We start from the raw sequence: 16215 nt of genomic DNA, 5'->3' as shown, positions 1-16215 counted from the left end.
CCGGGGAGAGAAGATGGAGGACAAGAGGAGGAGGAGGAGCTGCAGAGACAGAGAGGCCTGCTCTGAGGCGGTCTAGAAGGGCCTGAGCCAGAGCAGGACTGGAGGAGGGTGGGACACGGCCCAACGAACAGGAGGCCTGCAATGGGGGCTCCAGGAAGGATGGAGGAATTTCCAGCCTCTTCTGGAAAGATGCTCAGTCCTGGCCCAGCTGTTCCCCCCAGGGGTCTGACCACCTGCCCCTCCTACCCCCCTTCGCCCTCTCCCAAGACAAATCAGAACGGAGATTTAGAAGGGCCGAAAGGGTGGCGACCAGGGTGGGAAGCTTGTCTGCTACAGCGTCTGCTTGAATCCTCTAGTCAGTGAGGAGGCGCTCTTATGCCGCTGTGGGACAGCTCCGAGCTCTCCCCTCAAGGGTGGACTTGGGGGAGGCGACACTGGGGCCAGCAGAACCATTTCCGGATCGGGACCAGGCAGATAGGACTCTCGTAGGCCAATCCGTGACCCTGGTGAGAGGTGGGAGGGCAAGCGGGGCCACCCAGCCCAGCAGAGCCCAGAGGGCTAAAGGGACGCGTCGGGGACTCCCCTCAGACCTGCCCACAACGGCTCTCTGGTTTTTTCATTTGTTTCCAGAACAAATTTAAATCCTGGCTTCCTTGAGAAATTCCAAGAGGACCCCCTGCCTCTGCCCTCAGACCAGCATTCACTCCCTTTGCTGTAGGTTGGTTTCAACTGCTCAGACTGGTCACGGACTGTCCTTCCTACACGAAGATGGCGCTTCTGACCCACCATCAATAGGACACGCATTCGGGGTTGTGTCTCCACCAGTGGGTGTGGGTCTACACTGAGCCATCTACACTGTCTCTGACTCCCAGACCCAGAGCTGGAAGGGACCTGAGAAGCCTTCTCACCCTGCCTGGCCCTGACCAGGGACGTCACCCCTAAGTCTCCCCACGAGTGCTCATGGAGCCTCTGCTTGAAGACCTCCGGGGAGGAGGAGCGGCCCCTTCCACTCTGGAAGAGGCCTCCCTGTTGGGAAGTCCTTTGGCCCACCAAGCCGAAATCTTCCCCCTTGCCACTCCTGGCTCTGCCTTCCGGGCCCACAAAGAACGAGGCTAAGTCTCCTCCTCCTCCTCCTCCTCCTCTTCTTCCGCTGCTTCTTCCTCTTCTTTCTCTTCCTCTTCTTCTGCTGCTTCTTCCTCTTCCTCTTCTTCCTCTTCTGCTGCTTCTCCTTCTTCCTCTTCTTCTTCCTCTTCTTCTGCTGTTTCTTCCTCTTCCTCTTCTTCCTCTTCTGCTGCTGCTTCTTCCTCTTTCTCTTCTTCCTCTTCTTCCTCTTCTTCTTCTTCTTCCTCTTCTTCTGCTGCTTCTTCCTCTTTCTCTTCTTCCTCTTCTTCTTCCTCTTCTTCTTCTTCTTCCTCTTCTTCTGCTGCTTCTTCCTCTTCTTCTTCCTCTTCTTCTGCTGCTTCTTCCTCTTCTTCTTCCTCTTCTTCCTCTTCCTCTTCCTCTTCCTCCCCCTCCTCCTCCTCCACGTGGTCCATAGCTTCTCAGATGCTTGAGGACAGTCAGACTGGCCTCTTTCCTAGACTAACCCCCTCCAGGTCCTTCAAGTGATCCTCACCTAGCTCGGCTTCGAGAGCCCTCGCCATCGTCCTTCTAACGGCCCTTCTCTGGAGCATCTCTGCTTGCTAAGAGACGGTGCCAGGGCCAAAGGGGCGGCCTGGCATGGGCAGAGTGCCTGGGGCCATCACTTCTCTCTTTCCTCCTCAGTACTGGGGGCGGCCCCAAATAATGGTTGGCTCATAGTGCACTTGAAGCCCGTAAAAATCCTCAGATCTTTTTCACCGGGGACACGCAGGCCATCTAGCCAGGCCACCCTCGTCCTTCTCGATTCAGACCATCATCCTTCTGGTCTATCCCTGCCCCGTCTGTGCATCTTCACCGAGATTCCTACTTGAAATCCTAGGGCTGAGGAAAGAGCCCTGGGACACTCCACTAGAGACCTCCCTCAACCTGCACTTCAAGTCACTCATGGGGGTCTGTTCTGTGGCCAGCTCCCCACCCACCCAGGCCCACACTTCTCCATCTGCCCCTCGAGGATAGCCCGACCTGCTCTTCGGGGCCTCGGCTTCCTTTTCACCCTCCTGTTCATAAGAGTCTGGGGTTTTGCCGAGAATCTGAGGCAGGTTCACTGACCTTTAGCTTGGAGACTTCTCTGGCCTGACCAGAAATCAGGGCAATATCCTTCCCTCCCCTTTCCGCCATCACAGATCATGGAGGGCCCTCAGCGCTGTTTCATTGCAAACTGAATGATGTAACAAGTAGGGATTTGGTGAATTGGGGTATTTGTGGGCTGGTGGCCAGGGAGAGAGCTCAGGAAGAGCTGGAGCTTGTGACCTTGGCCTTGTTAGCATTGTGCACTAACCACTGAGCTTTCTACCCAGAAGAAGGGCACAAAGGCAGGCCATGTCAGTCCCTTACCAGTGGAGAGAGGAGGTGATGGAGTGCTGGGCTTGGAGTCAAGATCTGTGTGTACCCAGCTTAGCTCTGCCTTTCTGCTACTCGCCTCCCTCTGGGGCCCCTCCTGCCTTGTCCACACGGTTTCCCTTTGGATACTGTTCTCCTATTCCTTCCCACAACTTCCCAGTCTTCTTTTCTCTGTGCTAACCATGCCCAGTTCTTTTAGCTGATGCCCGTATATCCCAGACTCTAGGCCCCTCACCATCCAGGCTGCCCTCCTGGGGGAGAGGGGTGCTCTGCAGCTTATCCACAGCATCCTCTAAATGGGGCTGTCCAGAGCCAAGTATAATCCTCCATCTGTGGGAGGACAAAGCAGAGGATGGAGGGCCTCTCTGCTCCTTCTTCCTTCCTGGAAACTCTCTGTGCCTCTGAGTGCTGCCCAAAAGCATATGCGCTTTTCTGTCATCTACCTGGTACTCTTGACCCAATGAGGGCGCAGCCTATTAAAACCCTGGGTTGTTGCTTTGGTTTTTCAGACCAATTCTTATCTGAAACATGCCACCACCATCCCTGGTTTTTTCATCCAATTGTCAAAACGTGTTTATTGAATTTTCTTTTACTAGCTTATCCTCTCCAGCTGCTGTCATCAGCAAAACAGATGGGTGTACTATTTGCCGCCTCTATCTCAGTCATTGATGAAAGAGCTAAGGAGCAATTTGGGGTCAGACAGATCTCTAGGGCACTTCACTGGAGACTCACCAAGTTCACAATCCATCACTAATGGCTCCCCTTTAGGTGCTATCATTCAACGAGTTCCAAGTCTGAGGAAATCTAGATCTTCTCACCCACTCTTCTCGCCCTCTTTTCCACGAGAGTAGCAGGAGACACTTTAATCAAAGACTTTGCATGGATCTAGAGAAAGAATTTCTGCTGAATTCCCTAATTCCCTGCTCTAATCCATCTAGGTTAGCCTGGGATGACTTGCTCCTTCTCAAAGTCATCTTATTTTTTTCAACTACTGAAAATCCGCCTTCTCTCGTTCCCAACCCCCCATCACTACATCAAAAAAGAAAAACAAAACCCTCGTAGTCAGTCGCAAGTATGCAGAGTCCAGCCAAGCAAATTCCTTCCCCCCAAAAGTATTCTTCATGCTGAGCTCAGGCGGGCAGTGAATCTTCGGGCATCAAGATGGGTTGCGATGGTGATGTTTCCAAGTCTTCACAGTGTGCTGTCGCCATGCCAGCGTCTCCTGGTTCTGATCACTTCTCTCTGCGTCAATTCCTACAAAGTCTTCCTGATTTCTCAAAATTGTAGCGTGGCCATTCGTGGATGAAACCAGCCATCTCTTTAGTGATCCATTCCAGAATTTTCCCACCCCACATTATTGGTCACTCAATCAGCAAATCATGTTTATGTCGAGCTTTAAGGTGTACCAAATGCTCCCAGTATTTGATTTAGTAAGCTCTGATCTGGTGCCAGCCATTGTCTAAGCATGGGGAGACAAAGAGGTAAACTGGTGCATTGGTCCTTCTCCAGTCACGTGAATCTAGTAAGTTCTCGAGAAGTGCTTTTTCGCTGGTGGAACTAACAGTTCTTTCTTTCATGACCTGAACACCCGGTCCTTTTGAGCAAGTGATCTGAATTCATCCAGAGCGGCTGGTACTCTATTGTAATCTCCTCCCGCCATTTTTATTCTGTCCTTTCCAGGGCAAAGAGCCTTCTCCTTGGCAGCTTGAGAAAACCAAGATACGGTCTGAGCAGCTTCAGCTCCTCCCTGTTGTTAGTTTTCGTCACCCCAAGCAGAGATGCTGCTCCTCCTCCGATTCCTCCCTATTTCCCGATCCAGCGTAAAGCCGACGCCTTTTTTGTCGTCCTCAGTTGCCCTCATCAGCCTCAGCTTCCCTAGGGCTTGAGGATTCCAGACCCAACCTTTAGGGGGCTGTGCCGCACTCTTCCATTTCTGCTGTTACCTAGCCTTCCTTCCATATCTCTACACAGATTTTGTGTCTCTGGGCTGGCGACTCCCCAGGGCATCCATAATAGCCCCCTCAGAAGACTCCTGGGTTTCTGTCCTCTTCTGAATGCTTTTCCTTGTGTCTTCAGACTTCCAATCTGGAGCCTCGCTTGTCCTTCCCCTCAGAGTCTTATTCCATGGCACCCTGCCTATCCTCTATCTCCCCCGAAGCTGGAGGATATGTTTAACTGTGCCCAGATTTCCTTTCCTTCCCTATCACAGATTCTAGGAGGGAAGCATCATTTCTCCCTTCGCTTCTCATCATTTCCGACATAGCAACCCATTTGTCCCTGTCAGTAAGAATCAGATCCAGGAGAGCATTGCCCCCTTGCTCCCTGCTCCACTTTTTGAAGAATTAAAGACTCGTGAAGGCAAATCAAGGAGCTATTAGCTCTTCCGCTTCCCACAGAAGCCTGAGCCATTTCCCCCACCACTGCCCTTCCTGCCTCTGCCTCCGGCTTCTGGTCTGTTTCTCACCATCTTCATCTGTTTCCGCTCTCTGCCCCAGTGGTCTGGAGCTGCTAAAACCGCTTCTGTTTTCCCTTATTGGCCTTCATCCAAATGTTATCCCCTGGTTCCTACATCTATGCAGTAAAAGCAGAAGAAGAGTCAACGTACACTGTGTCCTGCCCTGCCCCTTGGGAAGAAGCCACCCCTATTCAGAGCCGTAGTCCAGGCGCAGCTTCCGTCCTACCAAGACTCGGTGACACAAAGGAGATTCTTTCTGCAGCCCCCTTTGCATGAGGACCTCTAGTCCCTCTGCCTTGGTGCATAAGCATCTGGCATTTGCTTAGAGCCCTTGGAAGCCAGGGGCTTTACGTGTTCTCCTTTCCTGGATTGTAGTTTTTGGGGGGATCTCGTCCCTTCCTCCGACTGTACTTAATCTCTGGGTGTCCAGCTTGCCGGGCGACGCCACATTCCTCTCATTTAAAAGCTCTTTTGTTTAGGTGTCCAAGAGAGCAGCAAACACACTCTGACCAGTCTTTCGTCAGTGGGCTTCCTCCCTGGCCTGGACTCTGTCATGGAGGAGTCCAAGATAGCCCCTTCTTGGCAAGCCGTTCCCTTCCCAGATCCCTGTTTCTCCTCAGAATTTCTGACCCTCGGGGGGGGGGGGGGCAGCAGTGCAGGAAACCCAACCTCCGCCACTCGCTTGCCCACGTCAGTGTTTGCCATTTTTAGCAGCGCCTTTAGGTTCTTTCCGGCAGTTTCCTGTGTGCCCCCATAGATCACCCAGAGTGGCTAATCTTGGGAGGTTCCCTCCATCATGGCCTTGTGCCTTCAGCCCAGAACCAGCAAGCGCTCAGGAGAGCTTCTGCGGTCCTGCTCTGTGGCCTCCCTCGTCCTCGGACAACTCGCTGTCTTCCCGTGAGGAAGAGCCTCGGCTGTGTCTGAACGCCAAGCATTCGGCCTCCAGGCCGGGCCTCCTCCTTCTCCTGCCCAGACTGCCGGCTTCCTTTTGCAGCGAACCCCAACTTCCATATTTGTTGTTCCTACCGCCGGAGCGTGTGGAGAGTCATCCGGCTCCCTTCCAGGAGGGGCAGAAAGCCAGCGCCGCACCTCAGTGCAGGCCCCGTTCTGAGTGCCGGGCCTGCTTTTGGAACTGCGGACGATGTTCCCGTTCCCGGAGGCGCTTCTTCCAGGGCTGCCTTTTAGTAACTCGCCCTCCCCCAGCTGCCTTCCTCAGCCTGCCAGGGGTCGCCGCCCTCCCCATGCACCCCCCGTTCGGCTGTGTCTCCCCCTTCGTCCCGCTTGCCTTTTCTTCTTCCCTTCAGCTTGCCTTGCCAGCTGCCTTCTCGTTCCCCTCGTCTGGGAGGCCGGCGCCGGGCCGAGTCTGTCCCCTCTTTAGCCCCTTCTCCCCCGAGGCAAGCGGGATCTCGGACAACACTTGGGCCTCTGGACGTTGGGCTTCGTTCTCTGTTTTCTTCTTGGCCAGCCCGAGTTGCTCCAACGCCGGCACCGTCTTCTTCGTCTCCTCCTTCCTGTCACTCAGCTCGAGCTTTTCTCTCTTCTCTGGCTTCTTCCCTCCCGCCCCGGGCCAGGGCGACGGGCACACGGGTTCAAGGCGAGTTATGTGGGGGACGGAGCACGGCAGCCGCCCTGTGGATCGCGAGTCCCTTGGCCGGCCCTCCCGGAGCCGTTCGCCCTCTTAGCCTGAGCCGGGGCGGCTCGTTCTGGCACCCGGCGGCCCTGGCTGGTCCGAGGAGAGGTGGCCCAGCGAGACCCCAGGCGCCCGGAAGCCGCTCCGACCTGCTCAGAGAAGCCAGCTGCGCCGCAGCGCCTCCCCGAGGACTTTGCCAGCTCCGGGCGGCTCCTCCCATGGTCTTCCGGCCTCTCTTTAGCGAAATGGAAACAGCATTCAGGGACACTGAGGCAGCCGAGGCTTTCTGCGTCCTGTAGGAGCCCGACGGAGAACCCGAGACTCAGAGAGGCCGAATGCTTTCCCGACGTCGCACAGCCGACGGTGACGGCGTTTGGGCCCGATTCAGGATCCTCTCACCAAAGTGGGCAGCGGCTTGGCCCGAGCCTGTCCTCTAGGCAGCCCCTCGTCCGCCAGCCCGTGGGACGCTCCCCCGTCTAGAGCCGCCTCTGCAGGGCCCCTCGAGCGGCTCTGGGTCGCCGGTTCTCAGCCTGAGGCCAGGCTCTGTCCCATCCTCCTCCGCTCTTCGTCGCCCACCCCTGGCTTTCCACCCTCCCCGCCCCCTCTGCCAGCGCCCACCTCTGCGCCCCCCTCGTACGGCTTCCCTTCTGCATCGCCCATGCCAGGGCCCCTCCTCTCCAGCCCAAGGGCCCAGGCCTTGGGGAGGGCGTGTTCCTCCAGGCTCCCCCTTCTGCGCCTTCCAGGCCCGTCTCTGGGCTTCCTTCCGGCCCCCTGCTAGCGCCCAGCCCCCTGGATCCCCACCGGCGTCCCCCCAGACTTCCCTGGTCTCCCACCAGCTGTCCATCGAGCTCTCTCCTTCGTGCCTCGGCAGGTTCTCCCCCAGAGTGCAGACTCTAGAGCCCGCGCGGCCCCTCGAGAGCCCCCGGCCCACGCTCGCCACGCCATTAGGTGTCCCCCAACGAGGCCGAGACGCGGCAGGCTGGCCCCTCTCCAGGCCACCTGAGCATCCTGGCAAAGAGGCTCTGTAGCTCACGGGGGAAGCAGCTGGCCAGGGACCGGGCAGGGCTAAGGCAGGGAGTGGGGCCGCCGTGTCGGGACGGAAGGAGTCGGGCTGAGCCGGCAGTTGGGCTCCAACACGGCCCTTTGCGAGGCCATTGCCGTCCGCCACCTCATTGGTTGCCTCCACGAGCCTGAGAGAGGAGAATCCTGGCTAGTGGAGCACATTCGTGATTTCCCCAGAGCTCCCCGTGCCCGGGCCCGAGTCAGGCAGGGCCGCCGTGATCATCATTGTTTTCTGTGCAGCACCTAAACACCCCCCACCCCTGCCCCAACACAGGCAGACAGGCGGGCAGACAGACAGGCAGACAGACAGGCAGACGGGCAGACATGCAGATAGACAGGCGGGCAGACAGGCAGGCAGACAGGCAAGCAGACAGGCGGGCAGGCAGGCAGACAGACGGGCAGACGGGCAGACAGACAGGCAGGCAGACAGGCAGGCAGACAGACGGGCAGACAGACAGGCAGGCAGACAGACAGGCAGGCAGACAGACAGGCAGACAGACAGACGGGCAGGCGGGCAGACAGACAGGCAGGCAGACAGACGGGCAGACAGACAGGCAGGCAGACAGACAGGCAGACGGGCAGGCAGACAGACGGGCAGACATGTAGACAGACAGGTGGGCAGGCAGACAGGCAAGTGGACAGGCAGGCAGGCAGACAGGCGGGCAGACATGTAGACAGACAGGCAGGTGGGCAGACAGGCAGGCAGACAGGCAGACAGGCAGATAGGTGGGCAGAAAGACAGGCAGACATGTAGACAGACAGGAGGGCAGGCAGACATGTAGACAGGCAGACAGACAGACAGGCAGGCAGACAGGCAGGTGGACAGGCGGGCAGGCAGACAGGCGGGCAGACAGACAGGTGGGCAGACGTGTAAACAGACAGGCAGACAGACAGGCGGGCGGGCAGACATGTAGACAGGCAGGCAGGTGGGCAGGCAAGTGGACAGGCGGGCAGACAGACAGGCAGGCAGACATGTAGATAGACAGGCAGACAGACAGACAGGCGGGCAGGCAGACATGTAGACAGACAGGCAGGCAGACAGGCAAGTGGACAGGCAGACAGGCGGGCAGACATGTAGACAGACAGGCAGACAGACAGGCAGACAAACAGACAGACAGGCAGACAGGCAAGTGGACAGACAGGCAGGCAGACAGGTGGGCAGACAGACAGACAGGCAGACAGGCAAGTGGACAGACAGGCAGGCAGACAGGTGGGCAGACAGACAGGCGGGCAGACATGTAGACAGACAGGCAGGCAGACATTGGCTGGAGCCAAGTAGTGACTGCATTTGTGGGTCTTCAGAAGGCAGAGGAAGCAGTTGGTGGAACTGCTGCTTTGGACTTTCTTCTGATCGGCAAGGAGGCCCTGGACACTTGCTGGATAGAGGAGACCCTTCCGGACAATGAGCTCTCCCACTCTGAGTCCTTGGAGAGGAAGAGAGGAGGAGCCCGGCATCTGGGGAAGGTGAAGGTCCGAGGACTCGTGGAGAGGAATCTACAAGCGAAGGCACCAAGCATGTGTGAAGGCCCACCCTGGGCCAAGGGCTAGAGTTAGAAAGCTCAGCAACCAAAAGAGCTGGCCCCTGCTTTCGCAGAGCCTCCATTCTATGAGGGGAAACCAAAAGGAGAGCAGGAGCAAGTAGTGAGGCCACCTCAGAGCAGAAATCCCCCAAGAGCTGAACTAAAAGAAATGAAGGCATGGCTGCCTGCACTGCCCTGTGGGGAGAAATCGGGCTCTGGGAAGGAGCTGCAGGCCTGGAGCAAATGAATTTCCAGGGACAGGGAACGGGAAGGGTCCTGGAGCCCAAACTCTGGGGAAGTCAGCCGAAGCGTCGGGACAGTGGCAAGCCTAAAGGAAGGGGGAGGAGGAGACGTGTCTACAGAAAGCTCATCACCAGTGGCCAAAAGGCAGAAAGACGGGCAGGGATAACCAGTGGCTGAGCTGAGGCTGGTGTGGCTATGAGGACAACTAACAGGGGAATGTGCCGCTCTGCCGGGGAGAAGAGGAGGGGGTGCTGACAGCTGATGACAGCAGTTTCATGGCTCCGCTCTGGCTTGGCTTGCCATTCAGCCCCAGGGTGTATGGAGGGGCCGGTGATGTGGCAAACCTGAGACAACATCGGATGGATGGCCTCCAGGGCGCCCTTGTCACGCTGAGAGGACCAGGTTAGAGGCCCTCCCAGGCCGGGGGGAGCCATGATGGCAGGAGTTGGACAGGAATCTAATGGACTGAGAAAGCTGAGTGGGCTGTCATCCCCTCCGGGGAGTAAGGAGCTACACGGATGGAGTCATGGATCATTTCTCCGCCAAAGAAAGCCTGGCTGGGATATGCCAGACAAGACAGGGAAGAGGCAGGGGGGGTTAGAGAGCACTCAGCTGTTCTTCCTAAGCTCGTTCTTGCCGGTTCTCCACATCTAGACCAGCCGCATCCAGACCAGCCGCGTCCTTGAGGCCTGAGAGAGCTGGCCCAGCTCCTCGCTGAGCCCATCAGGGATCTCCCGCATAGCCCAGAGAAGGAAAGCGGGACCGATTTGTAAACAAAAGGGCATAAAGCTCGACTTCTCCTCCTGGCAAAATCTAGACAATGCCATCAAAGGGAGGGTTTGTGCACTGTTAGAAAGGGAAGCAGCGATCACGCTTTCCTTACGAACAGGTCGTTCCCTTCTGCCTCGCTCTCTTTCCAGTCTGACTAACAGATCAGAAAATGCTGCCGACGCCAAAGCACGCAGCAGAGCTTCTCTGAGGGCTGCTCTTGTGGGTGAGAGGGAGGGGCGTGGCCTCGGGGACAGACAGGGCAGCTCAGAGAGTTCAGAACCCGCCTGAACAGCTCGAGGTCATCCAGTCGTGTCTTTGGCCCTCGTTTGCCCTTCAACATTGGGGCCTTCGCGAAGCTGTGGAGCTTGAAGGCCGGGTTAATGCAGCCAATGGCAGAGTTAGATCCAGGCAGCTGCCAAGAGCCTTGAAATCTGGATTGAATCTGCAGCAGGAAATGCAATACGATCAATAGAAAGTAAATGTCGCCCGTCCTCTCTGGGTGCAGGAAGGGTGGCCAGGCCTCCCTGCCCGGAATGAGCGCGGCTTGAGCAGCGCCGGGGCAGCCAAGGCAGCGAGGGCCGCCCAGGCTGCGCAGGTAGAGACGTTGTGTCCAACATGGTGGCGGGCAGCGAGGGCCGCCCAGGCTGCGCAGGTAGAGACGTTGTGTCCAACATGGTGGCGGGCAGCGAGGGCCGCCCAGGCTGCGCAGGTAGAGACGTTGTGTCCAACATGGTGGCGGGCAGCGAGGGCCGCCCAGGCTGCGCAGGTAGAGACGTTGTGTCCAACATGGTGGCGGGCAGCGAGGGCCGCCCAGGCTGCGCAGGTAGAGACGTTGTGTCCAACATGGTGGCGGGCAGCGAGGGCCGCCCAGGCTGCGCAGGTAGAGACGTTGTGTCCAACATGGTGGCGGGCGCGGCTCCAGCGGTCCGGCCCGCCTGCCGTCTTGGGCCCAATTCTGCTTGTGGCATTTGGGCAGGACGGGCTAGGGAGGTCCAGAGGGGGGCGACAAGGCAGGGGGGGCCTGGCTCAAGGACTAGGAGCGACGCCCCGGACCACCCAAAAGGCTGCCGCCTACAAGAGCTCCACTTGGTCCCAGACGTGGCAAAGCGGAAAACTGAAGCTCGAAGGACAGAAAAACTCTGCAGCGATTGGAGTTCTCCAAAGGGGGCGGCAGCTGGCTGCGGCCGGATTCAGGCGGGCTTTGGACGTGTGACTGTCGGTCCTGGGTCCGAGAAGTTCCCTTTGCCAGCAAGGGCGCCCCAGCAGCCCCGCCTAGGCCAGAGGGAGGCCAGCGAGCAACGTGGGCCAGAGAATGGGAGCCCCAAGAGCCGACGACGCCCCGACACGGCTACCGAGAGCGGCTGCTCCAGGATCGGGGCCTGCTTCGAGAATGGTTGAAGAAAAGGCCACAGAGCCAGCGTCCGTGCAAGAGGAAGGGACGGGCTTGAGCTCGAGGATCGGGCAGAGCCGTCCCGGGTGTTCCGAGCAAAGGGAAGCCTCCTCCTTCCTCCAGCCAGGGCACCCTTGGGTGAGGCAGAGAAGGGCCAGGCTCAGGCAGCTGGGGCTCACCATTGCAGCAGGCCTGGAGGAGCCCTTCCCGCCTCCCGGGCTTCCCACTACGCCTGAGGCAGCCTCGGAGTTGTCCCAGCAGGGACTCCCAGCCCCGGGGGAGGGGGAGGAGGAAAGGAGACCTTCCGTCTGTCCTTCCGCCTCTGCACACCCCAAGGCCGGCTAGAGGTTTCCTGGGCTCTCCTTGAGGCCCCCCCACCCCTTCGGTCCCTAAACGCCTGCATGAGATGCTCTCAAGATCTCCTGCCTTCTTAACATGTCGGGTGATAAATGCGCCTGCCCCATCTGTGTGCTGCCTGTCGGTGACACGTGTGTTGTTCTGTGTGCGTGCTTGGGGGGCCACGCTTCCTGCATGGGGCCTCCGCTTCCTCGTTCCCATCCACGGCCTGACTAGCAAGTGGCAACGTGAAAAGTGTTGAACTGAACTGCCTCAGTTTCCCCCAGCTGACGGAAGCGCTAATCTTGTCGCACTCAGCAACTGCGTGCAGAAATGTTACTGCAGGCCAAAGCGGGCTCAGCAGCACTCTTGCAAGATGTCAGAGCTGTCCACCATTACTCTGTAAGTGTGCATGCCCGTGGCTGGCGGGTGGCAGCGGGAGGGGGAGGGGGAGGGGGACTGCCGCCCAGTGCTTGCTTCACTCCTGCTGGGCCCCAGAGCACACGCCAAGCACCCTCTCCCCACCCCTTGCACGTCCAGATTCCGGGCTCTGTGCGCCCGCCGGGCACCGTCTTGGTAGGGTCGGGGAGGGAGGGAGCGAGGAGAAAGGAAAGGAGGGGACACGGGCCGGCCGGGCAGGGGACGTGGCCAAATGCCAGGAGTCGGAGAGCCTGACATCCAGTCGTGATTCTGTTGCTAACCAGGGTCAGGATCTTGGTGTGACTCAGTTTCCGCAGTTGTGATCTCATGAAGTCTTCCTGTTAGAGGGGAAGCTCTGGGTTTGGCTCGTGTCACTTTCTCCCCAAGCAAACATTCCTCCTGTGGGACACGGGGAGGGACTTTCCAGGGATGGGGGGACCAGCGCAATGCGAAGGCTCTGAGGCCACTGCTCGGGCCGCTCCAACGCTGGGATCATGAGGAAACTGAGGCCCACAGGGTGGGTGACTTATCCAAGGTCACACAGGGCACAGAAGACCTTGAATTCCACGTCTGGGGCTCCACTCTCATCGCAGGAAGTCCTTCCTTGTATGGAGCTCAAATCTCTCTGACCCTTTCCACCATTGATCTTAGCTGGACTCCCTGTACTAGGCACTGGGGATACAGAGTCCCTGCCCTCAAGGGGATGACATTCTCCTTAGAGAGAAAGACAAAGTTACCTATGTAAGTGGGGCAGTGGAGCATCAGGCCTGGAGTCAGAAGGACCCGAGTTCAAATGTGGCCTCAGTCACTAGTTCTGTGTCCCTGAGCAAATCACTTGATTCTGTTTGCCTCAGTTTCCTCATCTGTAAAATGAGCTGGAGAAGGAAACGGCCAACCCTCCAGTATCTCTGCCAAGAAAACCCCAAATGGGGTCCAGAAGAGTCAGACACCCCTGAAATGACTGAACAATAACACATATTTAAGCATATGGAGAAGAAATGTCTACAGCATAAGTGCCAGGAAGGGGGCACTTATTGGGCCAGGAGCTTTGAGCTTTGAGAGCAAAGAACTCTCAAACTGGAAGGACAACAGATCTTCTGGTGGGGGGAGAGAGAGCAGGGGGATTCCAAGAATGGGAAACGACGCAGAAGCAGAAGATGGGATGCTGAATATGAGGAACAGAGGCGCAGCCTGGATCACAGAGTGCAGAAGGGAGACTAATGTATAAATAGACTGGAAAGATAGGCGAGGGCCAGCGGTGACGTGTTTTAAAAGCTGGAGGAATTTCTGTTTTATGCTTGAGGCAAGAGGGAGCCACTGGATTTGACTGAATAGGGGAGTTGCATGGTCAGATTTACACTTAAGGAAAGGCATTTGGGTGGCCTCATCACCATATACCACCACCATCATCACTATCGTCATTGCTGTCGTCATCGCCAACACCAGCACCATCATCTTCATCATGGCCACCACTATCACCATCGTCATCATCACCATCACCACCACCATCATCGTCATCATCACCATCACCACCACCATCATCGTCATCATCACCGTGGTCATCACCATCATCTTCATCATGGCCACCGCTATCACCATCGTCATCATCACCATCACCACCACCATCATCGTCATCATCACCGTGGTCATCACCATCATCTTCATCATGGCCACCACTATCACCATCGTCATCATCATTGTTGCTGTCATCATCGACATCATCACCATCACCACCACCATCATCGTCATCATCACTGTGGTCATCACCATCATCTTCATCATGGCCACCACTATCACCATCGTCATCATCATTGTTGCTGTCATCATCGACATCATCACCATCACCACCACCATCATCGTCATCATCACCGTGGTCATCACCATCATCTTCATCATGGCCACCACTATCACCATCGTCATCATCACCATCACCACCACCATCATCGTCATCATCACCATCACCACCACCATCATCGTCATCATCACCGTGGTCATCACCATCATCTTCATCATGGCCACCACTATCACCATCGTCATCATCACCATCACCACCACCATCATCGTCATCATCACCATCACCACCACCATCATCGTCATCATCACCGTGGTCATCACCATCATCTTCATCATGGCCACCACTATCACCATCGTCATCATCACCATCACCACCACCATCATCGTCATCATCACTGTGGTCATCACCATCATCTTCATCATGGCCACCACTATCACCATCGTCATCATCATTGTTGCTGTCATCATCGACATCATCACCATCACCACCACCATCATCGTCATCATCACTGTGGTCATCACCATCATCTTCATCATGGCCACCACTATCACCATCGTCATCATCATTGTTGCTGTCATCATCGACATCATCACCATCACCACCACCATCATCGTCATCATCACCGTGGTCATCACCATCATCTTCATCATCATCATCGCCATCCTCGTCATCATCACCATAATCCTCATTCTTGTCATTGTCATCCTTGTCCTTACCACCATTGTCCTTACCATCATCACCATCACCACCATCCTCCTCCTCCCTGTTACTATTGTCACTCATCTGTAGAACACAAGGAGACCTGAAACGTGTTTGGCCTTCCCCCAACCATAGTCCTTATTGCTTGCTGAGCACTGTGCCTGGGGGAGATGACCTTTAGGTAGAGCAGGCCCCAGCCCTGACCGTAGGCTCTTGTGCTCTGGAGGGACTCCAGGGGATATCCAGTCTTGGCCTCTCAACCAAGTTGCCATTCTGAGAGGCAGTACTGCCTAGGGAAAAAGGTTCTGCCTCATACTTCCCATGGGACTATGGGCAAGTCATTTCCCATGTCTAGCCCTCAATTCCCCATTAAATGAAGAGATTGGATTAAATGTTCTCTCAAGTCTCTTTCAGCCCCAAACCCATGACTTTCTTTGCTTTGGTTTGTGATTTTCAACTTCCCTTTGGAGGCATGCTGCCATTTCTCCAGACTCTAATCAGGAATTTCTCCCCAATATCTTCTATCTTCAACTCTTCATGCTTAATTATAAAAGTCATTGCCTCTCACTCTCTCTCCAGGGAAAGTTTAAAACTTCTGTGCCCTTACCCCAAAACATAATGCCTTTTCTAAGCTCCAAAATGCTCACATTTAACTCTTCCCTCCCATAGCCATCTCTTCCCCAAGTGAAGAAACCCCAATTTCTTCTTACTTTCCTCAGCCATCTTCTCTGGTCCCCTTTCAGATCCTCCAGGCAACCCCCATGAACCTTCAGTGAGTGCACACTTCCTGAAGCTCAGAGGGAAAGAGCAGTCCCTTCTTTAAACAAGTCTAATATGCAAACATCTGGAGAGCCAGATACAGGAAGGAGAAGGGGCCACAATATTCAGAGGTTCCCAGGGTCAGGGCCAAAGGATCCTTAGAGGTCACAGAATCCAAGGATACATCCACATCTGTAGGAAATTGTTTACAACACAAAAGTAGTCTTGGCTTTTCAGAAGGCTCTTCCCCTTCACTCAAGGACCTCCCTCTTGCAGAGAGTTTCTCACAGATTTCCCAAAGACGACAAACTTTACCCATGAATTTACAATTCCCACTGGGTTGGGGATCATGGTAGCAAAGAGAAGAGAGGGACATGGGTACAAAGCTGCCTCTTTCCCTTCTCTGGATCATCCAGAATCCCCACTGGGAATGTGCTCTCCCCACTGAGCTAAGAGCAGAAGGTTGGTGCAGGCCAGAAGAGCATCTCTGCCTGGGTTGGGTGTAAGGCAAAGGTTGAAAATGCCTCTGTGTGTACCTGTTTGTGTGTGTCTGGGTGGGGATCCCCAGGAAGGGCTTCCTCCCACCAGCCAGGGCAACCCTGCTCTTCCCCACCTCCCAGGAGCCTGAACCAGCTGGGTCTGCTTTCTCTTGGC

At 56.2% G+C, this 16215-nt stretch overlaps 1 protein-coding gene across 1 annotated transcript in view; it reads left to right on the top strand.

Annotated features, from left to right (window-relative positions):
• Positions 1-16215, top strand: part of ADCYAP1R1 (ADCYAP receptor type I) — an 89577-nt gene that overhangs the window by 66501 nt on the left and 6861 nt on the right. Inside the window, exon 10 of the mRNA XM_056804692.1 lies at positions 12207-12290. Coding sequence (XP_056660670.1) covers positions 12207-12290 — 84 coding nt within the window. The remainder of the gene's footprint in view (positions 1-12206; positions 12291-16215) is intronic.

The sequence above is a fragment of the Monodelphis domestica genome, chromosome 7 (genome assembly GCF_027887165.1).
Source record: "Monodelphis domestica isolate mMonDom1 chromosome 7, mMonDom1.pri, whole genome shotgun sequence".
Taxonomy (NCBI): Eukaryota; Metazoa; Chordata; class Mammalia; order Didelphimorphia; family Didelphidae; genus Monodelphis; species Monodelphis domestica.
The sequence above is the reverse complement of the archived record's forward strand: the minus strand, read 5'-3'. Positions and strand labels throughout refer to the sequence as shown.